The 20,284-nt window shown below is 38.4% G+C and overlaps 1 protein-coding gene across 1 annotated transcript; it reads left to right on the top strand.

Moving 5' to 3' along the window:
* Window positions 1-17,015: 17,015 nt before the first annotated feature.
* Window positions 17,016-18,945, top strand: LOC137912602 (prepronociceptin-like). Its single transcript, XM_068756740.1, has 2 exons — window positions 17,016-17,135; window positions 18,337-18,945. Exons 1-2 carry the CDS (start codon window positions 17,016-17,018, stop codon window positions 18,943-18,945), a joined length of 729 nt encoding a protein of 242 aa, XP_068612841.1.
* Window positions 18,946-20,284: the final 1,339 nt, after the last annotated feature.

Genomic DNA, 20,284 nt, shown 5'->3' with positions numbered 1-20,284 from the left:
AGGGCCTGGTAGGACTCCTTCTTCAGCTTGACGGCATCCCTCACCACCGGTGTCCACCAAGAGGTCTTGGGATTGCCGCCACGACAGGCACCGACCACCTTACGGCCACAGCACCGATCGGCCGCTTCAACAATGGAGGCACGAAACATAGTCCACTCGGACTCGATGTCCCCTGCCTCCCCCGGTACATGGTCGAAGTTCTCCCGGAGGTGGGAGTTAAAACTCCTTCTGACAGGAGATTCTGCCAGACGTTCCCAACAGACCCTCACAATACGTTTGGGCCTGCCAGGTCTGTCCGGCATCCTCCCCCACCATCTGAGTTGGCTCACCACCAGGTGATGGTCGGTTGACAGCTTCGCCCCTCTCTTCACCCGAGTGTCCAAGACATGCGGCCGCAAGTCCGGTGAGACGACTACAAAGTCGATCATCGAACTGCGGCCTAGGGTGTCCTGGTGCCAAGTGCACATATGGACACCCTTATGCTTGAACATGGTGTTTGTTATGGACAATCTGTGACGAGCACAGAAGTCCAATAACAAAACATTAATGAATGTTAATGAACATCAATACAGACAAATCTAATAGATGTAAATATGCCGGATTTTAGCAGAAATGCTCATTTACATCCGTAGTCCCTAGGCAGGTAAAAGAAAGACACAACAAGACTTAAAAAAGAAGAGATTACAGTGAAAACACGGCGTAATACAGTAAATTACTAAAAGGTTTAGAGCTAGTGGTTACAGGACTGGTTTACTTTCAACCACTGTGCTTGAGGTGAGTTTTGAAGGTTTGTAATGTGGGACGCTCCCTGATGGCGAGTGGAAGACTGTTCCAGATCTTACTGGCCTTTACAGAAAGAGCATTTTGTCCAAAGGCTGTTTTTCCGAGTGGGACCTCACAGTCCCCTCTAGAGGAGGCTCTGGTCCTGGAACCGCTGTGAGCCCTTTTTTTAAAAAGTCCGACATGGGTGGCGGGCCAAGTCCATGTAACACCTTGTACATTAGACAAGCCATTTTAAAACTTTTAAAATTCTCAAGGCTCAATAAATTGTACTTTTTAAAAATGTTACAAACATGGAATGACATTGGTTTTCTATCAAAGACCTTGAATAGAGTGATTCTATGATTTTGCATGTATTTACACCTGCCAGCGACCAACATGTAATGAACACTTGACTCAGAGATATAAGACAGCACCCCAAGGGATGAGGAAAAAATTTACTTGACATCGCTAAAGAGTAATAATGATAGAAAACAGGCACATGTAGAGTCACACACCACAAGAGGATCGATAAGTGATGACGGAGTCCTTCGCTTTTGACATAATTAACCTTTGGACATATTCAACTTGGATAGCAGTTGCCACTTTGACATATGTATTATGTCAAAGTGCATTTAAACTGGGTTGGTCAAAAGGTGACATTCTGATTAATCGTGGATGGGTGGAGACTAGGTCAAGCACTATGAGGATTCATAGTGCTTAATATCATGAATTCTTCAAATCAAATTCACCGCAGCAGATATGGTGTAAGTGTGGGACATGTCCCATACGCTTCCTGTATCTGTGACATGTATGTTTTTGCATGCATGCTAAAGAGATAACTAGTTATTAAGGAACTATGATCGAAAAGATAGAAGCAAATTTGAGATTAATTTCCACAGTTATTACATAACCTACTTCTTAATTTCTACTTTAAATATCTAATTTCTTTACAGTTCTGAAATCATAGCTACGCCCCATCTAAAGGTCACACACAGTCCAGGTTCATTCAGTGACATAGTTTGGGGCATGGTGGCCGTCTTTCTGAGGAACATTAATTACTACAGTGTCTTATTTTTGAATGCTGCAGGGACATTACTATGGATAAAAAAAAATTCATTGAAAACATATATTTTTAAGTACCGGTAATCTAAAGCATGGATTTCGACATCAAGTGATCCCAATTGAGAAATATATCTGTATTTAACAAAATTATTTCCTTCAGTGATTGACATAACAAAATTAAGTAGCATTTTTCTTTCAGTGTATATTAAATCTTTGGGTACATCTGGATATCTGTGGGAGGCTTAATCCTGTATTTATTTTGCTTTGCTCTGAGTGCGTGTGTGTGTGTGTGTGTGTGTGTGGATGTGGTAATGTGAGAGATAAGGATTGAGGGTGGAGAGGGACTACTGATTTCTTATCTGCTCCTTCATTGAGATGACATGATTACCGTAATTGTTCCGGCCAGTAATCAGACCAAATAAGGAGATAGTGTCCGTGTGTGTGTGAGTGCTGATTAGCTGAAAGATGGGTCTTGAGGATTCTCAATATTATCAGAGTAGGTCTACATGACAGGTAGTTTTATTTGAGCAACCTGATTGGTCAAGGCTGTCTGTATTATACTAAAATAAACCTTTAATAAACTGGTTTGATCCCCTTTCTTTCAATTAAAGTCAATTCATACTGTATGTTTCTATTTGAATAAGTTCAGTTCTTTTATTGATTTATTTTACTGCCTTTGTTCAGATCTTGTGTGCTTTGCTCAAAGACATGCTGACAGTTAAAACAAGGGATCAGGTTACAAAGGCATGTTTTTCTCTCTGTGCAGGTAGTGATAATGCGATATATTAAATACTCCACATGCAGTGCACATTAAGCAGCATTTCTTATTTCCTGGTCTGTCTACAGACAGGTAGACAGCACTCACTGCAGCGGTGCAGTTGAAGTACAAATAGCTAGTATTCCGTCCTTGTTTGACATGGGTGTAGTTCCACCTGCGTCATCCATATTGGAAAGCAGCAGTATTCAGTGAGGTTTAACATCTAAACGAGTGGTCCACATGGTCATGACCTGAGTGATGTGATGCCATCCTGTCCGTTACAGAAGCCAAAGCAATGCATCAAACCTACCGCATATCCCAAACCTGAAGCACCAGCCGACTAAACCTTAATGGCATCCCAAATGGTTGCTTAATATAATTGTCTTTATTGCCTAGATTGCCTCTGCATAGGGCATAGTGGGGAATGGGACTGCATTTAGTGTTGGGCGAGTGCATGCAGAGAGGGGAGGGGGGTTGGAGGTATGAAGCTAAAAGCAGAGCCAGAGGAGATTGCGCTTTATAGCCTCAGTGACAGAAGCCAAACTGCCGTCCATTGCAGCAGACTCTATAAGGTTAATAACTTTAGCAGTTTTATGGCCATGAGCTCAATACTTAGACAGGCCAATCTAATCAGCATCTACGCAGGTGACCACTGACAAAACAAGATGGTGTGTGGGTAAAAATATCCCTGATAGTTTCCCTGTGCTGAAATGGGGACACAGATTTACATTCATATACATTTTTTCCAAACCACATACTGTACTTGTAGTGACTTTTAATGACAGGAGGGGAGGACTGTATTTCCACCTGATGACTCAAATATATTTTGATGCACATGTTCTGACAAAATTGTAAAGTTTGCTGAAATATCTGGCATAACATCTGAGTGTGTTTGACGATATGCATGCTTATACAGTATGCAAGATTCTGTGGGTAAATTTTTTGTAGACACAGAATCTGTAGGCCCCACAAACAGGCCGTGATGGAAAACAGCAGCAGTGGCGTAATTGACTTTTCCAATATAAATTCATCAGCCTGCCGTGTGTTGGGGCTTCCTGGGTCTGCAGTGTTCAGCTGGGAGATGCAAGTGGTTCGTCTCACACATTCCCCTCCGTATTCCAAAAATCAGCATTGTTAATTCAGGCAGTTTTCAGGCCAAGGGTGTCAGCAGCTCAAGTGAATCATTGCTAACATACTCCCGTTGGAGAGTAGATTTTCCAACATGCACATTGTTCCTTTGCTTCATTGTGCTATGCTCAATTATGGGAGTTCAATGAGTTGGTTATAAGAAAATGTTTCACCTGACAAAATGTAATTCAGCCCCATCAAAAGTCTTGTCACATTTCAGATGATCAGTGTTTCGATGTTTGACTATTCACTGCAGTCAGCAAGAAGGTTTAAATCCTCCTACAATCCCGCAAAGGATGATTTAAGAGAATACAAATGATTAATTTAAAAGAAGATCAAAGAAAGATGCATATTAAGTGTGCAGCGAATGGAAATAAAAAAAACATGCATCAAGGCTCTGCTCACTATTATACCCGCCCTACACACAATGTTAAATGATAATGAGCTTTAAACCCTCCCACGGTGTAACTGTCAGACCCTCATCAAAGATGGCCGGTTCCACCCGATGATCGGTCAATCTGCCCGATTAATGCTGTTCTCTTTAGCAACAGTAAGTGCAGCAAGGTAGACACGTATCATCTCCACTCAACTTTCTGCTAATTTGAAAAACCTTTGTGGTTTTGATATTATTATTAATCTTTTTCTTGTCTTCCATCTTCATCTTTGACAGAAATACCAGTCAAAAAGCAGAATTGGTTCTCTTTGTTCCAGTTCTGAAACTCCTCTCTGTCTTATATTTTAGCCCGCCTTCACACTTTCAAGAGAATTTAAACTTAAATGAAACGCTCAGTGCAACTTGAAAGGTTTGACTACTGCTGCACCTCTGTGTATGTGTGTGTGTCTGTGTGTGTGTCGGACATGCCAGTAGAACCAAAGCTCCCTGGGAATACTGGCAGATAACAGAGTGTTTCTGTTCTCTGCTCTGCTGAACACCAATCAAATCCTCTTTCGCCCAGAGCACTTGGGAATGAAAATAGATAGGGAGTGTGTGTGCTTCAAGTGTTTTATGGAGGGGTGTGTGACAATGAACCTTCTATTGTCTTAGAGGACATGTATTAAATATTTCTGCAGTTTTGCAGATCTGCCTATTCTTGAGCATCTTATGTGGGGGGGGACCAAAGTGCCATGGACCTCTCTATCCCTGATGCTTTGGCCTGCTGTCCGCTTCCAGATTTCCTAGCTAATGGCTCTAACCTCTATTAGTGCCCTTTTTCCATCACAGACTCACCTCTTCTATCCTCCTCCGTGTGTCATGGCTTCCAGACCTCCCGTTTCTGAAGTGCACTCTTTCCTTCTCATCTGTCCTCACCTAATCCAAATCAGAATTATGAAGAAGAATGCTACATTTTGGGCACTAACAATTCTCCAGGTGGCATGTGCAGGTCACACATGATATAAATAATTTATATCATTAACACCAGTTCAGTAGTTTATAAATATTCAGGGTTGTTTATACATTTTTCCATTGGATCCCTCCTATAAATGTCACAATACCAAATTAGTATTTATGAAACATTCAGAATTTCTTTTTTTTTTTAAAGAAGAATGTGCTGTCACCTAACATTTCCCAAATTGGCCTTGTGGCTTCTCTCATTTGCCCAATTTGAGAATTGTTGTTGCTGGCCAACCTCTTCCCCAAACCTTCACCTCAACCGATTAATAGAGACCTTAAACTCTATTAATCCGCTGCCTCTCCTCCAGATAAAGGAGCTCTGTGGGCCGGGGGAGGGAACAAATCAATTCATTTGACGTAGGAAGCCCAGATGTGTCATTGCGGCCCGTTTATCTTGTAAATAAGGTGAGTGTTGAAACCCTTTTCCTTTTCTGTCTGTTCTCTCCAATGCCATTCTATTGAACAACGGTTGGCGACATTATTGACGCTCTCAGTATTTCCCAGTTGATGACTTCCTGCAATGAATAATGTGAATTGCATTGAATTTACAGCGCCACACCAGACATCATTAAATTCCCTATAGATGCAACAGGCCATCCCAGGAAAGCAATGGAGAAATATATTCATCCAATCATTTGCTTATGAGTTCTTGCTGATGTAGCCATCATGGCGTGGCTTTTACAGGCCGATAAATCAGCCATTGAGATGGAGGTGGGATTAAAGCCTAATTGGCTCCAGGCTCTACGTGTGCTGTTAAATGAAGCAGGGAATGGCGAAGGCTATCGTCACCACAAGCATCAGTCAAGACTATAACGATTAGGCAGCAAGGTTCCTTACTGGTCATATCGGCTTTGATGTCACTGACTGTTCAGATGAATGAGCTGTCACCACCTTCTGTGTGTATTGACATGTTTTTCCCGGGTCATTGGGGTTCCTCTGTGAGCTCTGGTGTAAATGTGAGAGAAGTTAGAACACTGGCCCTAAGGAAGGCTTGTTGGATTTTCCATGTTTTTTGGAACTAGTGTAGAGGAGGAAACGTTGGCTGTAGTATTTTGCAATCTTTCATTGGGCCTACTACTTTAGTTTCTCAGTGTGGCAGCCATGTTATTTCTAAGACCAGTGGGCACATCACAGTCATTTCATGTTACAAATAGTATCCTCATGGTGGAAGGGCATTGCAGAGTTAACAGTCACCTCAACAGCTTGCTTTGCATTGAATTTGAAAAATAGTTCAGTCATTGAACCAAACTAGGGAGTACACAGTTTATTCTCATGCAGTGTCTGATATAGTGCATCAGATGAGAAACTGTACCTTGTTTCTTTTAAATAAAATAAACTTGCACCTGAGATATCCCATAAGCCAATAGCAGTTGTTACTAGAACTTACCACTACCACTACTCCTCATAGATTAATCACGGACAACTATTTTTAATACATGGACCAAATTATGTGTGGGGGCCCGCAAGGTTTGGGGGAAAGTTAAGCCTGTGTCCCCCCGGGAACACAGGCTTCCCAGCGCAAACTCTCCCACATTTCACACACTAAAATACCATTTCAACGTAACAGAGCTTAAAAAGAGCAATTCACACCATCAGCATCTTTGTTTTTCTACTACTTTATATTGAGGATTTAGTTTGAAAGTCAATGAATTCCTTTAAACAGCTCACGATTGGATCAGGCCTCTCAGCATCTGGCTGGAAGAAGATAAGACCTGTTATCTCTTCCAACAAACCTGCAACCTCCCTCTGTCCTCCCCGTGATGGAAACAGAGGAAGATGAAATGAGAATCAAAGAGAGGAAAGACAAAAACATGAGCTAAGACTGATATTAAAAAAACAATAGTGGTAATAATGTTTATAAAAGACAACATAAAGTAGAATGTAGAAAGAGTTTCTAAAATATCTGGACTTCTGTTTTTGCTGTCACAACAGTAGTGTTGACAGTAGTACTGTATTTATTAACTAACTAACTTCAGCATTGAAAATGGGCAATATTCATTAGCAAAGGCAACAGATCACAGGAAGTGGCATAATGCGGTAACAATTGATAACTTTAACTGGCAAAACCAGTCCCCAACACACTCTCTTACTGTAATATGTGTGTAAAAATGACATGGTAATGTTGGAAAGTACACTATTGGCCAGCTGTCTAACGACCATGATGAACCATAGTGAAAGGGGGCATTGTCCCAATTCACACAAGAGGGTAATTAATCCTCGTAAAATTGTCCTCCATCCATTCAGATTAAGGCTCATACTTTCCTGTGTTTATATAAGCCTGGTGGAGACAGACAGCAATCATTGTAGTGGAGTATCGACAGAAACAAAGAAGAAGAAGGCACTACATGTGCATGATTCTGTGTCTATGTGGGCGCGCACACACTTACCAAAATGAAAGAAACAAAGGAGAGGAGGTAAACATGCTGAAAGAAAAGAAAAGGTAAAAAAAACTTCTAAGATGCAGGATTGTGGTTGGTGCCGAGACATTTTATGACTCAACTAGTTTTACTACATTCAAGACGTTTCAGAGTTTGTCCAGGGAGAGAACTTGCCTAGTAGCCTCCAAACGGACATCTGTTTCACTATTAGTTTTACTGGCGAGCTTGGATAACCAATCTCAAAAGGCTGCTTATCACCAGGCTGTATCTGGTAACTGCTACAGAATAATACAGCATATAAGCAAAATACCTGTGCTCAAGAATTTCCAAATGAAAGCTACTCTGCTTCTTTATTACATTCTGTCCTCCGATGGGTTTGAAGTGGGACAAAATTAGCATTCATTGTGGTTTTATCTAATTTATTGTTTAGCTATCAGCCATTTCCCCCAGGAAAAATCTTAATGAGTATTTAATTGAAGACATTGATTCATTTGTTGGAGGAAAATATGCTTCATGGATCAGACACTGAAATCAGACAGAGCAATGTGTCTCACTCTCGCTCATTCTGTCTCAGGCATTCACACGGTTTGACACACACTTCTTTAACTCTCTTTATTGGATTATACTGCTTTCAGCCTGTCTTGTTTGTAGAAGCCCAATGTTTTTGTTTTGTTGTTTGGCTCAGTTAGTGATCAGTGAACTCCATTTGACTCCACAATACAACCTAATTGCTCATTTACCATTTAATTGTTCTTCCCAGTTTGCCAAAATACTAGAATGTGTAATCAAGGGCGGGCACGAGTTGCAATAAGCAAAATAAGTTACCATTGAAAGCCGTCATTACTGTGTGGGTGATCATGTGATGCCACAAAGATCTGTTTCCTAAATTTAATTTGGTCTCTGGTGATGGAGTGTAACTTTGAGCTGAAGCAGATATGCATCCAATGACTCTATCTTTGCTCTCATTATTACGCACTATCTGCTGGCTGTTAATTTGATTTTTGTGTGAGCTAATTCCATATTATTTGATCTGAGCTGAGACGAGTCAAATTGTTTAATTACAGTATTTTGGGTAGTGTTACATGGTGTACCATAAATTTGTACTTTTTCTAATTCTGGAGAATTTCTTGTTCATCTTGTGATCAACTGAGTTCTGGTGAGGTAGTGAAAATCTTAGTCAAAGCTGGATAACAAGGATTTCAACATTTTAAATGACAATGACTGAGACATTTATATTATTCTACGTAATATGCAAATATTACCCACGCAGAAGCACACATTGTTGTATACATTTATCATCAGTGTATGCAGGTAACTAGCCATGCAAATTCACCCAGATCAGTTCAATTAGGATTGATGGAAGCTTTGCCTATTTGCCCTTGATTTTTAGTACGCTGTATTGAAATATGCAAATACACATGAGATATTTCTCAGTTTTAATGATTTAATGATTTAGCATCATAGGAATGATTATATCATCTGGCTCACTAAAAGGAAATGACGAAAGATACACAATAATGACAATGTTCAGAGATGTGAAGCGTGAATTTCAGGGTTGCTCTTAAACAGCTGCTTTTATGATTTATACATACAGTGTATCAATGTGGTTCATTTATTATAAGGTAAATTAATTTACTCATAGGTTTGAATCATACACTTTACATGCATGTCAGTGAATGTGCGCGTCTGTTTTGACCCCTACTGTACTAAATATATAGTTTGCCAGAAGATCAGTGAATATTTTGTCTTAAGATACTGAATTTACTGTTATCCACAAATAATGACACTCTTTTGCATCTTTAAAGTCTGTCTAGGTACATAAAAGTAATTCTTAGGAATGACAGAACCCACAGAATGTCTATCTCCAATCAAAACAATGGATTTATAGCTACCAGCATAATCTGCCCTCTAGGATTGAAATTAGTGTCAGACAAAATACAGAGTTTATTATTTTTCGGTGCTGATTTGTATCTGTGAGCAAAATGACAGTAATACAGTCCTGCAGCTGAGTGAAGAGAGGTTGGAGGACATCAGACTGTCACTCCCACAACATAGTGGAAGAATGTCAGCCAAATGTCCTCCAACCTCTCCTCAAACAAGCGTAAGAATGACGTTCTGTCTTAACAGCATCGACATGTGATTTTGTTATCATATGAATTATAATTAGTTTAAAGAAACAGTAAAAAAAAAGGAACATTGGGCCGTCTGGAGCAGACTATATCGTGTCACATCAACAATCCTTCCCCACATATTTGTTATTTTTGTGGCTGCCATTTGGTTTTAAGTGACCCTGAAACGTGCTCATTTTGACAAGAGCATATCTTCCGAAATACAAATTCTAGCTTCCCCAACCTTCACACAGAAATGAACTATGTCATGCAGCTTCTTACTTTCACCAAATGTACGACACATACACACACACACGTAACCAATGTACTAGCTTGTTTTGTCTCGTGAAACACATCCTGGACCAATCACAAGATGATCTGGATATCACTTCTAAATCCACACTGAATATGGAATAAAGGTCAGCTGATGAATTTAAACATCTTATCAAATGTGATTGCGCAGGTCCAGAGAAACTTCCACTAGTTTGATGTGGAAACATGTTCAGAATACTGAATAAAGAATAACGTATATCTTTTGTCTTACAGTTACATTTTGACATTAACAATATTTCTAAAATATATTTTTCGAAACATGGCTGAAGATCTTTAATTTAAATTTTGTGCTTTTTATTTTGTTCTTACCTGACCTTTAAAACCCTTTACAAAATGTTTAATCAATTTTCTTTCTCCTAACGCAATCCCTCTACCTCCTCCTCCATTTGTTTTTCACCTTCCAGCTTCTTCTTTTTATATGTTTAACTAACCCCCACGTCTCACTCGCCATCTCTCACTGCTTCACACCATTTCCTTGCTCTCCCCCATCTTCTTTCTCCTCCCTCCATCACTTTCTGTCTGTGATGAAGGTAGGGAGTTATGAGAGAAAGAGAGAGAGAGAACCAGAGGAGGAGGTTTGAGGGGAGGGGTGGAACTCTATAAGAGCAGCTGCCTTCAGTCTCCATGAAGCCAGAAAAACCACACTGAGACCGAGGGAGGGAAACATACACCGACGAACCCCAACCTGTTTCTGAGGGACCCCGAGAGGCGACTACAATCTCACGCCAACACAGGTAAGAAGATAAAAGAAAAAGGGAGGGAAATGGTGGAGGCTTGACCTCTGACCTTTGATGCAAATCCTTTGGATTCCCCCCCCCCCCCCTCCCATAATAAATATTTGATTAACAGGCATGAAGAATGTAATGAATTGTAAAAAAAAAAAAAAAGAAAACTGTCAAAATTACCTTTTTAGAAAGGACATACTTTAACATTTACTTTCTCTCCTAGTGGTGCTTCTCCTTCCAGCCGTAATCAGACTCTAATATTTATAAGATTAACTGGAACAATCAGACGCAACGATGAGATGTTTGTAATATCTAGTGAATCCCTTATTTCCCCATCATCAGCGGATGCCAGGTGTTTCTGGTCTCAGATTAAGCGCTGCAACTACTGTTGCAATACTGACCTTCTGACCTTTGACCTCTGCACAGCGGATTTCTTACGACACTAATCAAATACTTTAAGTTGGCCTCAGTGATAGACAAGGTGACGTCTCATCAACTGCTGACGCTTGATGTCATAGAATGAATGGTTTGCCTCTATCAGCGCTATTACAGTCTGTCATGTCCATTAACTACTTGCCCTAGGTTAAATACTGCACACTTGAGTGAGTTAAAAGCATAAGGATGCAGGGATGTCCACACTACTGAGAGCTGCAGGCGACACATGCAGTTCGTTTTTTCAGTGTGTTGGTAAAGAAGGAAATGAGAAACATCGTTCTTTCTGATTACTCATTAATCTTGAAGGCCTGATTTAGCGCTGTGCTCACCTGAGTTCTGACTGAAAGGGTCGTCTTTGCAGAGAAATGCTGTCACTTGGTGTTTACACAATATAACTTGAGACAAATGAATGACGGACAATTTATTTAATTGCATGTTGAGTTAATCATTTAAAAAAAAAAAAAATTCATCACCGATTACAATCCTCCTCCAAGCAGCTCATTCCCCTCGTGATTGGATTTACACCAAAAATGATTTGTATTTTATTTACATTTTTAGATTCAATGACAATAAAGCATACCTTTAGAAATTATATTCACTTAGACCTCATTATTTCAGTAGTTAATCTTAACCTACTTGGCAGAGGTAAAGCTATATCAAATGCATGTATTAAATAAAATTCCTGGAGCCACATGGTGATCCGGATCATCACTAAAAGGTTCTAAATTGTTCTTGGTATCTTTATACACCAACCATGAAAAGCAAAAGTGAATCAGACTTGATGTGTATTTTGAAAAGATTTTTTAATCCATAAATAGGGTTTTCAGTGCTAAAATGTTATAGTTTTTTCCTAACCTCATTCTGGATCAGATCCAGAAGAGATTTTGCATGATTGGCATATTGGCTGTGATTTTTGGTGAATAATTTGTATACATATTTTACAAGAAATGGTCCCCCCCCCAAAAAAAAGCCTCATTTATAAGTAATTAGGAAAGTCCAGATTTTTTAATTTGTTGTGTATCTAGACGGGTATCCGGATCACTGCGGATCAAAATTTAATGGGATCAAAGTTAGACCAAGACCCTTCTTCAGATCTTTTCCGTCCAGCGGTTTTTCTATAATCATGCTAACAAAAAAAACAACAACCGAACAGACACACAAACACAGTCAAAAACATAAACTCCTTGGCAGAGGTAAAAACATTATTAACTTTTAATCTAAGTTTTTTAAAGATAAAAATGAACGCCTGTCGATTGGCTTCAGAATGTTGGAAATTAGATGTTGGAGCATAAACCTTCAAATGTGAAGGTGAAAAATAAATGTATTAAAATATATTTACGTCTCTTGTTGTTAACATTTGGACTAAAATAGGAAGATGTCCAGTACATGAGTGGAGGGAAAAGATTACACAAAACATTTAAAACTTTTCTGCAATTACATGTCCAAAATATTGTTTTCAATCGTTCTCCTCCACATCAGTAAAGCCTGTACTGAGAAGCAGATTTAATGTTTAGCAGAGAAAATGATCCTGCACATCGAACATGGTGTTTGAGATAACACATAGAATCATTTAAAGCACCTGCTTACTCACCATTCAATTCTCTGGAAAAAGTCATTATCATTTAAATAGCTGATTGGTGCATGCATCACGTTTCCTCAATCCAGTTTTTCCCTATTGGCTGCAGGCCCTGCCAAAGTCATTTTATTATTATTTTATTAAGCTTCTGTAGGCTGATATCTGCCTCCAACAGAGACTGACTGAAGCTCTAAAGCTGTGCACTTGTTTTACATGTAAGCTTCAAAATCACTGCTTTCAATTTGTTTCAAGAATGGTCTTTTATTTGTTGCCAAGACCAATTTCAGTTGAGACCCATTTCAGTTGAAAGAATGAGGATACATACACACAAACCTTCGTAGAATATTAAACTTGCTCTGTAAAGGCAACAGGGACAAAGCATTTATTTTATTTTCTCTCGTCTTTTGTCTATGGTAGTAGGAGTTATGTTTAGGATTATTTAGGTTTAGGAAAGTCAGATAAGGAAACTTTGGTGAACTTGTTTTCGTACCTCTTTGATCTTCCTTCAAGCTCCTTTTTGTATTCTCTGTAATCTGGCATTTGAAAAAAATATATATTTTAGAATAGAATTATGACAGCAGACTAAATTTGATGCAATTTGTCACACTACTGACTGTACTGCAACAAAGCATTCCCATAGCTGAACACCATTAAAGAAACTCAGTATATAAACCTATGAAATAATTAATACTAATCACAAATGATGGCTTTTTCAAACATCACGGAGCTCACATAAAGAGATACTGTACAAATGCAATCTAATATCCATCCATTCAATTTCTACAAAAATAAAAAGATATACAGTGAGCAACTAATTTTGCACGTTTACACATGCAATAGTCCTCCAATAAGATTTTTAATTCCTTACATTTATATTTGTTACATCCACCTAAATGGAATGCAGGTGTCAGAAATGTTGTTAGATGGTTATTGAAACTGTTTTTTAAAGACTTTTTCTTAATATCCTAAAACATGTGTTTACATAAATAAAATTGCATATTAATATATTATTATGTATCATATGTAATATGACACTTAATAAAAGTAATGACTGTAGTAGTTGTTTTGTTACTGTCTGGACATTTTTCTGATGCTTTCTCTGATGAAAATTAACCCCAGTAAAAAAAAAAAAAAAAAAAACTAGAAATATAAAGTAGATGTGAAAGTATCAAGTCACAGGTCAGACAATCCCGTTGTATTTTAGGAATGGATTTTGTGAATAGATTAATTTCTGTGACATAACTGGTGACCTCTTCGGCATGTTACATGCTACAGCTTTGTTCCATTTATGTGTGAAATACATCAAATATGACAGAGGAGGAAAGAAAAGAAGAGGTGAGTGGGTAAGACTTAAAGAGGCAGAGATGATGGTAGTGGTGAGGAATCAGGAGGTAGATAGTTTATGTAGGTAGTGACAGACAATTGATATTATAGATTAGATATTTTCAGTCAACCTGAATGGAAGTATAGATTTAGTGTCCTGAAATGTGTCACATCAATGACCAGCTATCAGCATTAAAACAAAGCGCACAATGTGTTTTGAGTGGGTTTGGGACAAGCTTTCAATCACACTGACTTTTCTGACAGATAAAGTAGCCTGTAATCTGGCTCTAGGCAAATAGCATTTAATTACCTGTCAAACTGATCCATCAAATAACAAAACCAACATCACGAACACACTTACTTATTTTTACATGTTAACCATGGCCCTTCTCAGGAGAAGTGATTGTTCCTCATTTTAATTATTATATCATATTTAATCCTACAATGTTTAATAATGTTCAGTACTATTTAATCTCCTTCATTGTTTTAAGCGTATTTCATACCTTTATATATTAAGATTCAGCAAAAGGTTACAACGTAATTAAAATAAAATAATTGGATATTTCAATTGGATATTAATATCGACTGGATTTGAACTACATTGAACTGTTAAATTAGATTTAAATTGAGAAATGAAGGAACTTGCGATGCAAATACCAAACGACAGAATAAGAAGCACCCATACAAGAGAATTAGCCACCCAGGGGCATAGCGTACTAAAAAAAACACTTTAAAGAGATCAAAAGCACAAGATGGAAGTCCAGTGCTGCACCGTTCATCCAAGCGTGAATAATCCAGCGTTAAGTCGCTGTCCAGGCTGGAAGTAATTTATTTTGTACTTCCTGTTCTTGATGGGAAAATGTAAATAAAGGAGGAAAATAATGGCAGAAACAGTTGATAACGGTGTGAGGCAACTTGAATATATTTTTACTTAGAGTGAGTCATGAGTTGTGCAATGACAAGACTTTGACTGGAATATACAGTCTGTTTCATATCGTCTGTTAACGTGTACTCATGGTTCAGATTCAAATGTGCCACAATATTTAGAATTATACCATTATTAAAAAAGACAGGCCACATCTCCTATGCTGATATTTCCACTCATAGAAGTGCTATTAATATTTTGATTGTCTGCAGGGTCTTGAAAAGTATTTCTACTTTCTATAAAAGGCCAAAAGTTATATGTTGATGAAAAATACATCTAAATCTGTTACATGTTTTGATAGGAATCATATTTTTCATATCTGTCCAATAATAAAAGCAACATCCGATATAGTGTTATGTTTCCAGTGCCAATAATTTCGTTGGTGTTATTTTACTTGACACAGGGAGCAAAGTGATGCCATTGTGATGACATCACCATACTGTATGCCCTGGGCACAGTAATACAATAACTGATAAATAAAAAATGTTGTCTTCATGTGAACAAACCTTTTTAACTGTATAATGCTTATTATTGTAATTATTGATAAAAACTGATTATAGAGGATTTGTTTTTACATTATCTAGTACAATGTTTTTGCTCCTGTTGTATTATCAGAGATGTTGTTTCTATGATTTGTCTGAATACTCGAGTATTAGAACATATTAACAAAACAAATCACCATAGGATTTATGTAGCAAAATGCTAATCTTCCAGCACCAGCTCCTGGTATTTGGAGTCAGATATAAAATATCTGACTCCAGAGGTTTCTTTCATCTTCTATATTTGTTATCTGCGGGACTTCAGCACAGTGCCAAACAGTAATCCCTTAATTAATTGGTTAATTTAATGGTTAATCAGGTAATTAAAGAGTAATTGGGCCTTCAGGGCTGTCAAGAAAGTCATCACTGTAAGGCCTCACTGGTCTGATATATGAGGGAATTAAGAAATGTATTTAGAAATCACTCCTTGACTAGTTAGTTATAAAATGATCTAATTCTTACCAAAGAAATTTCATTCTCATTCTCATCAGCCTCAGCCAGTCAACATACTAAGATGAACATACATGACACTAAGAAAGAAACTCAATTTTCAATACATTCACCGGGATTCTCTATCAGGTTTGACATGGTCTGGCATAGAACTCAGGTTTTATCTCCACTATGGCCACAGCTCAGTAGAGATGAGGAGGAGTGAAGTCTCCTTAATGTATTATCGCTAATGATGGCAGCTTATTTCTGGAGGCAGGGTCAGTGAGACGAGGATGGCAGATACGATCTACGGTGGCCAAATGAACATGCCCGAGCTGTTCGTCTAAATCTGAATGCCATCTGCCAGCCTTGTCCCACCCTTATCTGCTCTACAATATCACCGCCTATTGCTGCTCTGCTCCAGTGCCCTTCACTGAAAAACCCATTTTATCCCTGTCAGGCTAGAAATTTGTTCTTTTCTTTATCTCAATGACAGAGAAGTGAATACTTTTGATATATATATATTTTTTAAAGCTGCCACACTTTACAGCCTTTCAACTATAGTAATTTAAAAAAAAATCAAAGCTTTCATAAAATAGTGCTTGATGGAAGACAAACTAATTCTACTTACTGTTTCATAAATAGATAATAACTTCCTATAGTTAAAAGAACAGAAAAGGTACTGTGTGGGTGAATTTTTATTTGACTGTGTCAATCAAGGTACTATGTAATGAATTTCTGTATGCATAATACAGAGAATACATAATATGTGTATGCATCTTAAAAGCTTGAGTATTCATGTACCGGTATCTGTGTGTCGCGTACTTGTGTGACTATTACGTGTGTTTTGTGTGTGCTTGCCATGGTCGTCATAGTAATGTGGAAATAAATGTATAGCGCTTTATATCTTCAACAGGCACTTCATTAAAATATGTACATTTATAACTTTAAACATACATGTTAGGTTAATAATACAATTTCTTATCAAATACAGTTTCTTCAACACAGTGGCTTACATATATGCTGAGCATAAAAATTACAATTTCCAAGAAATTTGTGAAAAGTGAGAAAGGTTGTATCAAATTGTTGTTATGAAATTGTGTGTTTGTTCTGTCCTTTGTTGTGCAGCCGACGCTGGGACCATGAGGACTGTGGTGGCTCTACTGCTCCTTTTTTTATGTGATTCTGGACAGGCTGACTGCCGGACAGACTGCCTGTCCTGCAGCAACATCCTTTCCAAACCGCTCGATTTCAACACCATGGTGAGAAAACATTTTTGGAACGTTCCAGATTAAAAAAAATAAATGAAAAATATCCACATTTGAATGGCTTAATGGGACATTTGAAAAAAACAATGACTGTTATCAGTGATGTCTGTGCTTTTCCAATGTCCAATAGCAAATCTAGCTGTTGTATTTTTATTTTGCAATAGAGGAACATAATAATAATATAAAACATAACATAATATAAAATAAATTAAATGAAGGTTCATTTAAAAGTTATAATCTGGCAAATCTTCCATCTAAAAGAAATCTGGACTGCACCGTCACTCCAAAATAGCCCCTCAAACAGAAGCAAAACAAAAGAAATAAAAATGAAAATGAAAACAAAAAAACAACTCAAAACACTAAAAACTTCCACAGGGCTCTTATAATTTAAAAAAGAAACGCCCTCTTCATCCCAGCCTCCCTTCCCTTCTGTACTGTCTGTGACTCTGTGACTTTTAATTTGTTGTGCCTAATTGATTCCTGGGGAACGATGTGTGTTTATCCTCTCAGTGCTTTTGCCTGGTGGTTGTTTCACTTGATGGCATGTTTGTGTCTCTCAAAGGAAAAGACATCGCAGAGCACGCGACTTCAAACACGAAACACTGCATTGTGTTGCTTAAAGACAGTTGTCAAAGGAGGATGTAATTTGAAAGGTTGCATGTGACCAGCAACCAGCAACCTTTTGAATTACATCCTCCTTTAAAGAATCAAAATTTGCTCCTTATTTCCATCACACTTTTCTGGGTGTTACTTGTAAATTGATAAGGGATCAGAACATGAAAACAACAGCGGATGAACTCAAAGTAATGCAGCATTTCATGCATAGAAAAAGACTTCAGACTTATTCTTTGAGATATGTCCCCCATAATAACAATCTGCACACTCAGCCACTGAAGTGGAAGATATAAGTGACAAATGACATTGAGATCAAATCAATACCCTTCTGTCATTTTGATTTTTGTTGTTAAGGTCTTTCCACTTTCCACACAAATAAAGGTTTTTCATTTATTTACCGGTATGTATTTATTTGTGCATCTATTGTTTTCTACATTCCCCAAGGACATCTATATCTTCCTCAATTTAATTAAGAAAAAAAAAATGCAATCCCCAAGGTTTCATTTCCATTTCCAGTCTTTAATGACTGAGCTGACCTGACCTAAATAAATATATAAGGACGACTTGTTGTCTTTGCCAGGTGTGTCTTGCTGAGTGCCACAACAACATCTCCCCATCCTCCTACTGGGACTTTTGTCGTAAGGTGCTCTCCTCACAAATTTCCTCACTTAGTGGTACCGTGTGGAAAAGATCTCAAGAGGAGGTGGAGGCCATTTATCCTGAGGAGAAGGAACAATTGGATGGAGGTCTGCTGCTCCCAATTGCTTTGCAGCGGTTCGATCATGTGACCGGGCCTCTTGGTGTGAATGAAGGGGCTCTGGGCACCAGGGGCAGCCAACTGAATACTGCCTATAACTCTCAGAATACCCTGTCTCTTGAGGATGAGGATGAGGATGAGGATGAGGAAGGGCTAGGAAAAGGGGCTGATAGAGAGGGCGATGCCGATCTGAAGCTTTCCAAGAGGTTTGGCGGCTTTGTCAAAGGGAGGCACGGTTACAGGAAGCTGTTGTATCCAGGAAGATCTTACCAAAAGAGGTATGGCGGCTTCATCGGCATTCGGAAATCAGCCCGCAAGTGGAGCAACCAAAAACGGTTCAGTGAGTTCCTGAAGCAGTACCTCGGGATGAGCAGTCGGGCCACTGAGTTCAACAGCGTGTCAGCGGACCTGACCCAACAGAATGAAGTTTAGCAGAGGGCACCTCTAAATCATAAAACTAGTTCCTGTTGTATTTTCACTGATTTTATTTTACTGAGTACAAACAAGAGTTAAACAAATTCAAAAATAAAATATAACTAAACCCTTCCTCTTAGATTATCAATCAATTTTACTGATATACAAACAATTTACCTTGTTGCATAAAATCAGACCATTTTAAGGCTCCCTGACCACTAGTTTGTCCTCTTAAGGGTTAGGGTTAGGGTTCTGTGAGACTACAGGCCCCCTGTTCAGCTCTGGATACTATGAGTCAGACCTCACTGCCCTTATGGGATGCACTGTTTAAAAAGTCATGCTTCATTTATTCAGACACCCACAAACTTGACATCAAGAGCTATGAAGAGAGCTCTCATTCAGGGGATTCCTAGAAGTGTAGTTCCAAAGTGATTTGCAGTCAGTTATAGAATATACTTTCCATATTAATGTTATTTGTGATTACTTTGGCAGCGTTATTGCTTTTCTAATCACCTGTACATTTTTGCATATTAAGCCCTGTGTCGGGTCGTCTGTAAGAGTGATAAATCTTGTTCAGTGGTTACCTTTGTTTCTTTTTGAAGGGTGGTCGTACTTTATCTTGAAATTGTGTGAGAATCTGTTCTTCTCTGATGGGACCACTGGGTTTATTATACTACCATCTTTTGGCAAGAAAATGCATAACCCACTCTCTTCTAAAGGACAAAACCATTGTTTGCTCATGAATTGTCATTATGGGTCGGGCAGTGATCTAAAATGTATATGATTTGTGGTAATTAAATGAAAGCATGTAAAATACAACCAAAAGTCTGTGTCAAAAGACATCTGAGTCAGGAAGAAAGATGAAGTGAAGGACTACACAACCCTCAGTATGCATGCATATATGCTACTAATCTCTGCCAAACTGATGTGATTTACAATGTAAAAACTGCGTGTGCTATTATCTTCTTCAGCTTGTTATGGCGTGCTCAGTATGAAAACTTGTAAATAGCTGGACTTAAATATGCCATTAAAAAATAGTTTACTTTTCTTTTCTTTGTGGTTTCTAATGCAGCAACTGATTCTGTGTCATGAAGTGTTTTGTTCTTATTATATAGAAATGCAGGTGAGTTTCTTGAATTTCTGCTTTTTGTAGATCAGTTGTTAAAAGACAGTAAGGCCTATGCCAGTCAGATCCGAGCACCCCTCAGTGGTCAGTCCCGCATGTCTGACAGATTAAAAATAAAGCAATACAGGGGTAAAAGTGGCCCTGTGATGAGCTGGTGTCCTGACCGGGGTGTATGTGACTGTTAATGATATCGCAGGCATTCTAATTTCCCTCCTTATAAAATAAAAGAAG

Source organism: Brachionichthys hirsutus, unplaced genomic scaffold, assembly GCF_040956055.1.
Source record: "Brachionichthys hirsutus isolate HB-005 unplaced genomic scaffold, CSIRO-AGI_Bhir_v1 contig_200, whole genome shotgun sequence".
Classification (NCBI taxonomy): Eukaryota; Metazoa; Chordata; class Actinopteri; order Lophiiformes; family Brachionichthyidae; genus Brachionichthys; species Brachionichthys hirsutus.
The sequence above is the reverse complement of the archived record's forward strand: the minus strand, read 5'-3'. Positions and strand labels throughout refer to the sequence as shown.

Excerpts from the sequence above, each read along its gene's own strand:
- LOC137912602 (XM_068756740.1), top strand. The coding sequence starts at position 17,016 with ATGAGGACTGTGGTGGCTCTACTGCTCCTTTTTTTATGTGATTCTGGA. Across the intron at positions 17,136-18,336 it reads CGCTCGATTTCAACACCATG|GTGTGTCTTGCTGAGTGCCA; the intron begins GTGAGAAAACAT and ends TGTCTTTGCCAG.